Below are 14626 nucleotides of genomic sequence, written 5' to 3' on the forward strand. Positions count from 1 at the left end.
AGACAAAAACCTTGATAAGTAGCAATTATTTAATAAATGATTAAGAAGTCACTAATGAATTCACAGAGACAGTTTCAGTAGAGTGACAAAGCTGCAAGATTAATTCTTATGAGATAGAATATAGATAGTGATAAGGAGGACATGAGAGTGACTATATATAATAAGATTACTGTATGGTCTGAGAGACAGCATGACCATAACCTAGAAAGTATTTTTTAAAAATTTAGTTGTTTATTTCTTATAAATCTATAAACACAAAGAGACCCCTATCAAAATACAAACAAGCTTTTAAAATGGAAGTAAAGTTAATGTTAAAGCTCATAGGGAAAATTAAACATCTTGAAATTTCTAGACAACCTCTGAAAAACAAGAGCAATGAGTGGTGATTAATTATATCAGATGATAACATTTATTATAAAACTTTCATAGATAAAACAGTGTGGAATTAGCACACAAAGAGACACATTAATAGGATAGAATATAAACTTCAGAGATAGGCCCAGATATGTAAGAAAATTTCACATGCTATAAAGATGGCATCATATATCAGAGTAGATTGACTTTTTGAGTAACAAGCATGAGACAACTGAATGGTTATATGGAAGGAGATACAACTAAATGGATATCTCACCACAGACAAACATAAACTCCAGATGGACTGGGGGCCTAAATGTAAAAAAATGAGGAAAACATGAGTAATTTATTGTTTAACCTGACTATGAGAAGAGAATATATAACTATAACTGAACATAGAAAGGAAATTTGATAAGATGAACTGCAAAATAATAATAATAATAATTTTGCCTGGCAAAAGCACCATAAGATATAGCAATAGCAAACACAGTATTTTCATTTACATGTGAAATGTGTATTATTTTTGATGTAAAAATAGTTTCAAAATTGAGAAATAAAAATATGAAAAACAGAAAAATGAGCAAAACACACACTTTGTGAAAAACTGAACTAATAATGACAAACATGAAAACAAGCTCAACTTCAGCTATAATAAAATAGTTAAAACTATAATTAGATAGCATATCTCACCTATTGAATTGGTAAAATTTTAAAGATTTAAACTACACTTCTTTAGCAAGATTTTGGGCAAATCTGCTCTCTTAGAAGTAAAAAAAAAAATAGCTCAACCCTTAATGAAATGTATATGTGTACATTTATCTCTTGATAAATCAACTCTGCTTCTTGGAATTTTTGCTGAAATTAAACTTCCAAAAATATGAAACATGCAGAGTTAGAGAGAGAATGGTATGAACATTATTTCTGGTGGAATTATTGGTTATTGCAAAATATTAGAAACAACTTAAATACTCACATTACACTGGAGATTGATTAAATAAATTATGATATATCTGTAAAACACAGTCCTAATGAGTATTAGAAAAAGGAATTTAGCTTTTAAATAGAGTGTTTAGATTATTTACATGATATCTGGGTTTACATCTACCATCTTCCAATGAATTGATTGAGAGTGATTCCCAGGACATATTACCAAGTAAAGAACAGCAAAGTGTTAACATATATGTAATATTTTATCTTTTATCTAAAAAAGGATAAACAGAAATATATATATAGTTTTTTTGTAAAAATAAACTTCAAAGTATATTCCAGAAATCAGTGAATGGGTTAACCAAGGGAGAAAAGAAAGAGTGACATTTCTCTGAGTATACCATTTGCTGACTTTTGGGACATCATATTAAGGTTGTTTTTTTTAAGTTTTCACATATTAAAAACCCCTAAGGTTTTCTGTATTAAAAAGCAAAGGCAACAAGATAGGGTAAATCAATACTGAATGTATACAGAAACCAAAACAATCCCTAACTGTAAAGAATTGGTAACAGAACCACATAGAAGAAAAAAACTCATCCTAATTCTAGCAGTTTGGACACAGAGCTTTGACCTATATCCTCAGTGGGAAACATTCTAAAGACAGAAAATATTGTAATGCAATTTTAAACATAGCATTTTATTTACTGAGTGGTATGAGGATAGCAATACTGAAATGAATTTTTATATTGTAGGATTTAGAAAATATAAATACTAAATAAATATATTGATGCTTTTGATGACCACATTACTCACTGTGAGAAAAATGAGGAATAACAAGGAATTGGGAAAGTAGTGGAAGAGTCTTGTGTTACTGGATAGGAATTAAAGGCATAGATATATAGAAGTAATCATATCCTAGTAGCAATGAGTATATCAAGATTTCTTATTGGTTTCTAAAACATCTGACCACTAAAAGAAAAAGGAGGGTTCCTTGTATGAAATAACTGATTTCAAAACTGGGACAGGGAAAAGAGAGGGTAAACCTGGTAAAATCAATGGCAGAAAGTAAGGAAATGCTCAGAGTACTGATGGGACATATCAAAGGGGTTCTCATTGGACAAATCTGGGATGACTTGAGCATCAAAATAATTAAGGATAGGAATGAATTAAGTTATATTGATTACAAAAGAATTCAGGAGTCTTTACCAATACAAATAACTAAATAACAAAGTGGGCGAGAAAATCCTTCCTTACAGTATGCCAATTAATAAAGGAAGAAAGAATAATAAAGTGAGAAAAATTATCAATCTACAATCACATAATAATAAATGGTTCAGAGATGAGTCATCAGTGGATTCTAAGTCCATTGGGTCAAAGCTTATTGGGAAATAATTTCTTAATTTACAAATATATGTAGATTTTTCTATTTACCTTTTGGTAAACATTTCTATTTCATTTGAATTTGAATCACTTTATGACTCCAACACTTGCAATTTATTGAGAATTAATTTATGGTCAAATATATGGTCAATTTTGAGAAATATTTCTTATGCAAATGACAGAAATATGTATTTTTCACTTGTCAATGAGCTCAGCTTTTTTCATTGTCCTCATGCAATCACTGAAAAGAGTGTGTAAAATCTTATACCATGATTGCAGATTTGCCTGTCTTTACAATTCTATCCATTTTTGACTTAGTAATGTTGAGGCCATATTATTACACATATACATGTTTATTATGCTGTGTCTTCCAAATGAATTAAATCCTTCATCATTATGAAGTAACCTTTCTTTAAATATTTTTTGCTGAAAAATATATCCTGATAAATTTTTAACATAGCTACACAGTCTTTCCATTGGTTAGTGCTTTTGTGGAGTACTTTTTTAATCCTTTACTTTCCTTGTGATTTGTATATGCTTCTTATAAACACATAGATTATTTTTTCAACTCTTGTCTGAGAGTCTTAGAATATTTACTCCCATTTACAATGAATATAACTATGGATATATTTGGTTTTAATTCTGCCATCTTGTACATGTTTCTGTATTTTGCCACCTGATTTGCGTTTCTCTTCTTTTAATCTTTTATTGCCTCCTTTTGGATTTATTACATTATTCTCTAATATTTTTCTATAAATTTGGAAGTTAAACATTTCTTTTCTATTAGTGATTACCTTTGAATGGACATGTGATACTTAGTTATCAAAGCTTAATGTTAAATATCATTTTTATTTTTCTCCTGGACAATGAAAAAGTTTACTTTCAACCCTCTGTTCTTATATGCTGTTGTTTTGTGAATTTTAGTTTCATTAATATACTGAGCTCCATAAAACATTATCATTATTGTTTTATAAGTCAATGTTTATGTTTAACTTCACATTTACCATTTGCATTGCATTTAGTTGCTTCCTGCATCTCCAGCCTTCCATTTGTGGCCATTTTCCTTTGTTTGAAGAATATTCTTTATTATTTTGTTAAGTAGGAGTCTGTTTTTGTCAAGTTATCTTAGTTTTTGCTTGTCTGATAATGTCTTTATTTCACTTTGATTCTTGAGTGATTCTATAATTTTGCTGAATATATGATTCTAATTTAGCATTCACTTTTTAAAAACTTTATTTTGTATTGGGGTATAGCTGATTAATAATGTTGTGATAGTTTCAGGTGAGCAGTGAAGGGACTCAGTTATACATATATCAGTTATACATATATTGACACTACCATTTGAATGGTAGTGTTGAAGGTAGTGTTGAATGGTAGTTCTCACTGTTGTTGAGAAGGCATTCATCCATCTTATCGTTGGTCTATTGAACTGAACTTGATCCTTTTTTTTCTTTAAGGCTGATGTATATTTTCTCTTTTTCTGCAGTGTCACTATGATGGCTCTAAATGTGGACTGCTTTTTATTCATTCTGCTTGAGACTTGTTGAGCTCTTTAAATGTAGGCATCCGTGTCTTTCATCAATTTGAAAAGCCATTATTTCTTCAAATCTTGCTTTCCTACCATTCTTTTCTCACCTTGTGGAACTCTTCTAATTTTATACTGTATGTCTATTATCTTCTTATTTTCTCTTTTATAACCTTCCAATTTTCCTTGCTTCATTCATCACAGTTTCCTGTAACTGACATCCAGTAATGCTGTCTTAGCTTTCTCATCCAGTAATGCTTTCTCTTGTCTAATCTGTCTTTGAGTTCTAAAGTTTTCATGTTAATGTTTAAGTTCCACATTTTCTCATTGTTTATTGATTGCATCTTAAATGTCACACTTTATAGTTTGCAGTTTCTTGCTGAAATATTTAAGTTCAGCTTATAATTTTCATGTGCTGTGCTGTGCTTAGCCTCAGAGTTGTGTCTGGCTCTTTGTGACCCTGTGGACTGTAGCCTGCCAGGATCCTCTGTCCATGGGTAGTCTCCAGGCAAGAACACTGGGGTGGGTTGTCCCTCCAGGGGATCTTCCCAGCCCAAAGATCAAAACCAGGTCTCCTACATTTCAGGCAAATTCCTTACCATCTGAGCCACCAGGGAAGCCCAAGAACACTGGAGTGGGTAGCCTGTACGTTCTCCAGGGGATCTTCCCAACTCAGGAATCGAACCGGGGTTTCATGCATTGCAGGCAGATTCTTTACCAGCTGAGCTACCAGGGAAGCTCTAATTTCCATGTGCACACTACAAACAAAACACATTGTCTTGTTTTATTCATGTTGTCTTGTTTCTTCTTTTCCAATGAGTCCTTCCAATGAAGGACTGATGCTGAAGCTGAAACTCCAACACTTTGGCCTCCTGATGTAAAAACTGACTCATTGGAAAAGACCCTGATGATGGGAAAGATTGAAGGCAGGAGGAGAAGGGGACAACAGAGGATAAGATGGTTGGATGGCATCCCCAACTCAATGGACACGAGTTTGAGCAAGTTCTGTGAGTTGGGGATGGACAGGGAAGTCTGGCATGCTGCAGTCCATGGGGTCGCAAAGAGTCAGACATGACTGAGTGATTGAACTGAACTGATATGGTTCACATTGTCTTGTTTCTTCATGTGCCTGTTTATCATTGTATTTCAGTTACAGGAATTAAAATAATTGAAAGAAACAATTTCAAACCTAGGATGATTTTTTTTTTTTGCTTCTATCAAGAAAATTAGAAAGGTTAAGAATATGAAATCACTTTACTTCAATTTCCAGGCTCAATATTTTTTTGGTTACATAGGTGACTTGAACGAAGCCTGAACTCCATGTCAATGGTGGTTTAATTCTGCTTCATCTGTATTTCTAGTGCACAGGCCTTTGGGATCCAAAAATAAGCTCAAGTTGGTTGACCTTTGCCAGGCTCATGAGATTAGAATGAGCTCCTCAACCTGTTATCACATCTTCAGGTGTGCAAATGCTTCATTAGCAGACATGACCCAAAAGTCATACTCATTTTTCTGGATTTCTGTCTTTCTGGATGTCTCACTATTAGCTTCTCAATGCTTATAATATTTTTCCATATTTTTATTGTCTTTATCACAAGAATCTGTCTAAATTACCCAGGCTGTAATTGTTAGAAGCTAATGCTTTTGTAATTATTAGAAGCTAATCGATGCTTTTGAACTGTGGTGTTGGAGAAGACTCTTGAGAGTCCCTTAGACTGCAAGGAGATCCAGCCAGTCCATCCTAAAGGAAATCACTCCTGAATATTCATTGGAAGGACTGATACTAAAGCTGAAATTCCAATATTGGAAAAGACCCTGATGCTGGGAAGATTGAAGGTGGGAGGAGAAGGGGATGACAAAGGATGAGATGGTTGGATGGCATCAGCGGCTTGATGGACATAAGTTTGAGTAAGAATGGGGAGTTGGTGATGGACAGGGAAGCCTGGCATGCTGCAGTCCATGGGGTTGCAAAGAGTCAGACATGACTGAGCAACTGAACTGAACTAAATGCTTCTAATATTCTGATTTAATTTAGCTGTGTATTTCTTTTGTAAGCACCATAAGAACTAGCATCTTCCTAGAGAGGCTCTTCAGGATGGAGATGGTAAAATCTGTAAACCTTTGAACATGTATTTCAAATTGTATATATAGGTTCACTTTTCTTTCTGGCAGATGTTTCATTGCTTTTTATCTAAAAGTGTGTGTGTGTGTAGTCACCTATAATACAACAATCTTAAAACTTAAATTTATTTTATCAATAAACCCAGAGTCAAAAATCTTTCAATGATATCAGAAATGTGGTCTTGATCTTGTAAAAAAAAAACCCAGAATCTTTTACAGAAACATAACTTTGAAGAAGAATTATTTAATGAGACACTAACTGTAAGTTCCAACTGGAAGAGAAAAAAATAAAAGGAAAAAAATGGATTGTAAAAGCCCTTATATGCCAATCAGTTAAATTTTGTGACTTGAATATTAGCGTCCCATCACTTCACAGCAAATAGATGGGGAAACAATGGAAACAGTGACAGACTTTATTTTTTGGGGCTCCAAAATCACTGCAGATGGTGACTGCAGCCATGAAATTAAAAGATGCTTAATCCTTGGAAGAAAAGCTATGACCAACCTAAACAGCATATTAAAAAGCAGAGACACTACCTTGCCTACAAAGGCCCGTCTAGTCAAAGCCATGGTTTTTCCAGTAGTCATGTATGGATGTGAGAGTTGGACTCTAAAGAAAACTGAGCACCAAAGAATTGATGCTTTTGAACTGTGGTGTTGGAGAAGACTCCTGAGAGTCCCTTGGACTGCAAGGAGATCCAACCAGTCCATCCTAAAGGAAATCAGTCCTGAATATTCATTCGAAGGACTGATGCTGAAGCTGAAACTCCAAAACTTGGGCCATCTGAAGCAAAGAACTGACTCACTGGAAGAGACCCTGATGCTGGGAAAGACTGAAGGCAGGAGGACAAGGGCATGACAGAGGATGAGATGGTTGGATGGCATCACCGACTCAATGGACATGAGTTTGAGTAAATTCTTGGAGTTGGTGATAGACAGGGAGGCCTGGTGTGCTGCAGTCCATGGGGTTGCGAAGAGTCAGACATGACTGAGCGACTGAACCGACTGACTGAACTGAAGGTATGCATATTTTAAATATTAGCAATAAGATGATCATTTCTCTCCCTTCAACCTCCCTCAAATCTTCAAAGAAACCAATAGATGTTTTTCTTTTTGTATGACCAGAATTCAAGGATATATTTAGAAACACGGGGGAAATAGTATATTTTAAGTTGATTAACCGTATAGATTTAGACATGTTTACTTTGTGAAGATTTGTATTGCACTATAAAATTTTCTACTGAAGATAGAGAGTTAGAATAAAAATGTTAAGATTAATATTCTGGGATAGATTGGTTTTTTCCAAGATTTAAATGCTCTATTTTAAAAATTTAGACTTTGCTCGATATTTTTGTCATCTTCGAATCATTTTAAATATCTCACAGGTATGTTTCTGTGTTGCAGAATTCATTGGCACTTTGACTCACAAAATAATTTAGCAGCATAAACGGAAACTTTACTTTTTCATAGTCATATGCTTTACATTTCTTTCGTTATTGTTAACCTAAATATCAGATAAATAGGTTAAGAATAATCATTAACTAGAAGAATCCCGATTAAACGCAAATGTTACCAGTCGACGTCTGTACGTTGTTCACAGTACATAATCCGAAAGTATTGAGCATAGCCGCTGCAATTCTACTGGCCAAGAAAGTTAATTACCTAAAGAAATTGCCCAAACAATAGCAATCTTCATGATGGCCTTAGTCCGTGAATTGAAACGGCTATGCTCAATAGGATTACGTATTGCTACATACCGATCCAGCGAAATAGCGCAGAGGTGCATGATGGACGCTGTAGAAAATAAAACATCTAAAGAAATCCAGACGGGGCACAAATATCTAGGTAGTGGCCAGACATAATCTGAAAGAGAACAGAGAGAAGACAAGAAGAACATGTTATGCAAATTATACCGACTATAGTTTTAGTCTATTTTTTCCCATAATCTAAATTTTTAAAAGGAAGTAAAATTTGGTAAACCTTGTTTTTCCATAGTAATGATGATGACGATGATGACAATAACAATAACGCATTCAATGTTACATATATTATTTTTTTATTGAGGTAAAACTTACATATTATAAAATTAATCACTTTAAGTTGTACAATCCGGAAGCATTTAGTCCATTCACATCATCATGCAATCATCACCTCTTTCTAGTTCTAAAACATTTCATCATTGCTACCCATGGAAGGAAACTGCTACCCATTAAGCAATCACTCTCCATTTTCCCATTTTCGCCCCCCTCCCCTGCTGCTGCTGCGAAGTCGCTTCAGTCATGCCCTGCTCTCAGCGACCCCATGGACTGCAGCCTACCAGGCTCCTCTGTCCATGGGATTTTTCAGGCAAGAGTACTGGAGTGGGGTGCCGTTGTCTTCTCCGAACTTAAAATGATGTGCCATCAACTGTAAGGTACAAACGGAACTCAGAAGAGCATGTGCTGAGACCCTTTGCTAAGTAACATGGAAGGTAGGATGACCCCCTGTACATCCCTGTTACATCAGGACCCCTCCCCAGCCCCTGACAATTTCTTAATTGCTTTTTATCTCTTGAATTTAGCTAATCTGGGTATTTCATATAAACGGAATCATACAGTGGGCGACATTTTGTGTCTTACTTCTTTCACTTAACACAGTATTTTTAAGGTTCTTCCATTTTGTAGCTTCTATCAGTACTTCATTCTTTTGTATCACTGATGCTCTTTTCAGTTGAGATTTTTTGGGGATGTTCTTGTAAATGGAATTGTTTTCTCAATTTCATTTATGATTTTCTCATTTCTCCTGCACAGAACTATAATTAATTTTAATGTATTAATCTTGTATCCTCCAACTTTGCTGAATTCATTTATTAGATCTATATTTTTATGTGTGAGTTCTTTAGGGTATTCCATATGAAAGATCATGTCATCTGTGAAAAGTGGTAATTTTATTTTTTCTTTTCCAGTTTTCCCCTTCCTTTTATTTTCTTTCTTGTTTGATTTCTCTAGATAGAATTTCCAGTGCAATGTTAAGTGTAAGTAGTGAAAGCAGATGTCTTGTCTTTTTCCTGATCTTAAAGAGTAATCTTTCATTATTGAGTTGGATGTTAACTGTGGGTTTTTCATAAATGCCCTTTATCGTGTTGAGGAAGTTTCCTTTTATACCTAGTTTGTTGCATGTTTTTATCATGAAAGAGTGATGGGTTTTGCTAAATGCCTTTTCTCTATCAATAGAGATGATCATGTGCTTCTCTTACCTTTATTGTATTAATGTGGTGTATTACATTAATTGACTTTTATATGCTGAACAATCTTTCATTCCTGGGATAGGTCACACTTGGCCATGGTGTATAATATGATGCCAAATTTAGTTTGCTTTTATTTTGTTGAGGATTTTTTGAATCTATATTCAAATGTGACATTGGTCTATACTTATCTTTTCTTGTAATCTGGCTTTCATATCTGGATAATGCTGGTCTCATAGAATGAGTTACAATTGTTCCCTCATCTTTTATTTTGTGGGAGTTTGAAAAATACTGGTGTTAATTCTTCTTTAAATGATTGATAAAATTTTCCAGTGGAGCCATCTGGTCCAGAACTTGTCTTGTTGGCAGGTTTTTTGATTATTGATGAAATGTCTTTACTTATTATCAGAGTCTTTATTTCTTCTTGAGACACTTTTAGTAGTTTGCATGTTTCTAGGAATTTGTTCCTTTCATTTAGGTTATGTGATTTGTTGGAGTACAATTGTTCATTTATTATTTTATAATTCTTTCAATTTCTCTAAGTTCAGTCATAATGCCCCTCACCACTTTCATTTTGAATTTTAGAAATTTGTGTCTTCTCTTTTTTTTTCATAGTATTACTAGCTGAAAGTTTGTCAACTTTGTTGACTTTACTGTGCCTTGAATCTCAATTTCTCCATTTTTTGAAGTAGAGTTTATAGTTTTGCCATATACAAAATTCTTGGTTGACAGAATTTTTGTTGTTGTTGCATGCTTTAAATATGCAATCGCACTGTCTTCTGGCCTCCATGGTTTCTAAAGAGAAATTCATTATTAATCTTGTTAAAGATCCTGTATAATTTTGACCATAATGTCTTGGTGTGGATCTCTTGAAATAATATATGTTTATAGAGTTCATTGAGCTTATTATACATGTAGATTCATGTCTTTCCTCAAAGTGTGGAAAATTTTGGCCAATATTTCCTTAAATTTCTTTCTGTGTGTTTTTCCCCTCCTCCTCCTCTTCTGGCGCTACCATTATGCATGTGTTAGTAAACTTGATAGTGTCTCACGTGTCTCATGTTGCTGTTCATTTTCCTTCATCTTTTCTTTTTCTTCTTTTCAAACTGGATGATCTCAATTGATCTGTCTCAAAGTTCTTCAATTTTTCCTTCTTTCTGCTCAGTTCTGCAGTTGAATCAGTCTAGTAAATTTTTAACTTCAGCTTTTGTATTTTTCATCCTCCAAATTTCTATGTAATTTCTTTTTATAATTTATATTCCTTTATTGCTATTCTTTGTTGAGATGACATTCTCCTTATTTCCTTTGGTTCTTTGTCCATGGTTTCCTTTGGCTATTTGAGCATTTTGAGGTTGATTTAAAGCCTTTGTCTATTTAAGTCTAATGCCTGGGCTTCCTCAGGATCATTTTCTATTTTTTTTTTTTTTTTACTATGAAAGAGTCATACTTTCTAGTTTCTTTGCATTCTTCTTACCTTTGATGAAACTTGAATACTTTGAACTTTATAATGTGGCAACTCAGGAATTTAGATTTTTTCCCCTAGACATGTATGGTTCAGAGGTCAGCTAGAGATTTAAGCAGAGTTTATGGTTCCCCACAGAAGAATCTGTGGTTCGCTCTATCTCTATCCTTTCCTAGCTTCTCCCTAAATTTTTAGTTATGAGATTTCCTCAAACTCTGTCTTCAGTTCCTCTGAGCTACAAAAACTACAGATTTTTGGGAAGTTTAGTATTTTACCTGGCATAGACTGCATCTTCCTCTTTGGCTACTAAGTCATGAAATTTGTAAACTCAACCAGTGTTGTTCACTTCTTCCAAGTCTTAATAAACCCCAGAATCTTTGTTTTAGGTTTTTCTCCAGTACATTTAGAGTTGTTTTTGTATTGTGTTTAGAGTTGATAGGCTTGCCTGATAGCTCAGTTGGTAAAGAATCCGCCTGTTATGCAGGAGACCCTGATTCAATTCCTGGGTTGGCAAGATCCTCTGGAGAAGGGATAGGCTACCCACTCCAGTATTCTTGGGCTTCCCTTGTGGCTCAGCTGGTAAAGAATTCACCTGCAATGCAGGAGACCTGGATACAATCCCTGGGTTGGGAAGATCCCCTGGAGAAGGAAAAGGCTACCCACTCCAGTATTCTGGCCTAGAGAATTCCATGGACTGTATAGTCCATGGGGTTGCAAAGAATCAGACACAACTGAGCGACTTTCACTTTCACTTGCAATAGTAGAAGTGTAACTAACAACCATTGGAATTCAAGGAGCAAAACAAAGAAATCAAAGACGCTATTAAGAATTATTCTAAACAAAATATTGATGAATGTTCATTTCTGTTCATCATTATCTTGTAATCTCCTCAGATTGTATCCACCCAGAAGTTGATTGTATTGAGGGTTTGTGTATTCTCAATCTGTTTCATTTGCAGAAATTCAGTTCAGTTCAATTCAGTCACTCAGTCGTGTCCAACTCTTTGTGACCCCATGGACTACAGGACGCCAGGCCTTCTTGTCCATCACCAACTCCTGGAGTTTACTCAAACTCATGTCCATTGAGTTGGTGATGCCAGAAATTACTTTTCCAATTTTGTTTCAAATACATAAGTATCACCTGACTGCCATTATGTGGAGAATTTTGTTGCTATAACCACTGGAATATAAGATGCATTAGGTCAATGTTGTTCTCTGTGTTTTATTTTTCTACTATTTTATTCATGATACATAGGTCAATGCATGGCACAAAGCAGGTACTCAATAAATATTTATTAAATTTGTAAAAGAATATATCCCCCTCAACAGATTATAACATCACCCTAAATCCAACTTCATCATGCTATGCTGTGCTTAGTTGCTCAGTCATGTCTGACTCTTTGTGACCCCATGGAGTTAACCCACAAGGCTCCTCTGTCCCTGGGGATTTTCCTGGCAAGAATACTGGAATGGGTTGCCATGCCCTCTTCCAGGGGATTTTCCCAACTCAGGGACTGAGCCCAGGTCTCCCATGTTGCAGGTTGAGTCTTTACTGTCTGAGCCACCGAGGAAGTCCAAGAATCCTGGAGTGGGTAGCCTATCCCTTTTCCAGAGGGCCTTCCCAACTCAGGAATCAAATCAGGGTCTCCTGCATAGCAGGTGGATTATTTACCAGCTGAGCTATCAGGGAAGCCCCAACTTCATTATATGCTAATATACATTCTCAGTAGGGTGCATGTCCAATCTGCAGATTCACTATCTAGTCAGTTCTCAGTTTTTAGCAATTACACATTTAATAACGGTGAAAATGGCAATAGCTATTATACAGTATCTTATACCAAGCACAGTGTTAGCAGTATTAGTTAGGTACTTCATTTTTAGTTATATTCCATATAACTGTAGTGTCAACTCTATTACCCTACAGTGTGAGGAAAGTGTGTCTCAAAATCTCAGACTTGTTCAAGTCTACAGAATTTTGCTCCAAATCTGACATTTTTTTCCCAAACACAAAGGTACTTCTATCACCATACACTATTTATTAAATAATAAATACAATTGCTTTTTACAATACAGGACAGTATTCCTTGCGCAGGTTTTTCAAGAAGTCTACTTCCAAACCTATAAGACAGCAAAATCAAAAAACAAAGTGAATGAACAAGCACCTAAAGTAAAAACTATCCCAAATATAGCAATATCAGAATGAGTTAAATTATTGATTTCTAGTTAACTTCATTATCAAAAATATTGCAGAAAACTTTCTCTGAATTTATGTAAGCCAAGTTTTCTCAAACTTGTCTGATTATAATTATTCCCTAAGGTTTTTATCAAAAATGTTTTTCCTGGATTTCACTAAAGACATTTTAATTCAAAATATTTAGAATTTCAGTGAAAATTTAGTTTCTATTTGTCTTTGTAAGAAGACAAATGGATTTTTCAAGTTGTCTCAATGGAATTAAAGTGTATTTTCTTTAGATAAATTTCTGAGAAGAAATATGTGAAAAGTTTGTTGGAAGTTGCATAGCAAAAAGGCCATATAGCATAATTTCCATGAGGGAGGTCAGTTAGTTGATTGAGATAAAATCTTGTTTTCAGAGGCAAAAATTGCATAGTGTTTCATAAGACATTCTCCTATATTCACTCATTTATTCATTCAAAGATTACATCAGCCTTAGTAACCAAAACTCACAGGCATCACCATCAATATTGACAATAATGGCAAAGACTGAATAATAGACACTGTAAAATTTCAGTTCATTTGTTCAAATGAAAAAATAAAAGGGGTTTATTTCTGTGAAATGTTGGAGATAATCTTTGCTTGGTACAATAAATATTTGTTACTTGTATAAAGGAATATCCCTACTCTGCAGATCATAACCCCATCACAGAGAAAATGCCAATTTTCCAATATTCTGATAATATGATTAAGAGATGTGGAATGTTGGACTGTAAAATAATCCCAAAGCTAAAATGGAAATGAGAAGTTATAATTGATGTCTTTAAGTTAACATGTATGAAAAGATGAACAAACATAAAAAAAGTTTAAAAATTTCTTCAGTTCATTTCATAAAATAATATAGTGTCAGTATCAAAACTTACAAAATACTGAAAAAATGAGACTAGAGACAAATAGCATTCATTGATATAGGTTCAAAATTACAAATAAAATCTTCACAAACTGAATCCAGCAAAGAGCAAAATGAGTAAAACATCACAGTAAAACAAAATTTAGTTCAAGAATGTAATGATAATTTAATATTACAAAAATCTGCCAATATAGTCTCTTATATTAACATTTGTAAAGAAAGTTTATGAGCTTTATTCTTAAGAATAACTTTATAAAATGCTACAAAATACAGAAGCCATTCCTAGTTAAAACTTTAATTAACTATATAGAGATAAATAGAATCCCCCCTTAAATTTGATAACTTACAAAATACAAGAACAAATATAAACAGTAATGCATTAAATACATTTCAATTACATTAAATTTAAAAATTGGACAGGGCAGAAATTTACAGAGACTTTAAAGCAGCTACCATAACCATACTCAATGAAGGAAGGGTGGATATTCTTGAAATTAACAGAAAGAGAACTTCACAAATAAGAAGTAGTACTTATGAAAAAGAAACAAATGA

At 34.1% G+C, this 14626-nt stretch overlaps 1 protein-coding gene across 1 annotated transcript in view; it reads right to left on the bottom strand.

Annotated features, from left to right (window-relative positions):
• HTR2C (5-hydroxytryptamine receptor 2C) overlaps nt 1–14626 on the bottom strand; it is a 126955-nt gene that overhangs the window by 43603 nt on the left and 68726 nt on the right. Inside the window, exon 3 of the mRNA XM_081563806.1 lies at nt 7970–8170. Coding sequence (XP_081419932.1) covers nt 7970–8170 — 201 coding nt within the window. The remainder of the gene's footprint in view (nt 1–7969; nt 8171–14626) is intronic.

The sequence above is a fragment of the Giraffa tippelskirchi genome, chromosome X, assembly GCF_054371585.1.
Source record: "Giraffa tippelskirchi isolate mGirTip1 chromosome X, T2T-mGirTip1v1.2.pri, whole genome shotgun sequence".
Lineage (NCBI taxonomy): Eukaryota > Metazoa > Chordata > Mammalia > Artiodactyla > Giraffidae > Giraffa > Giraffa tippelskirchi.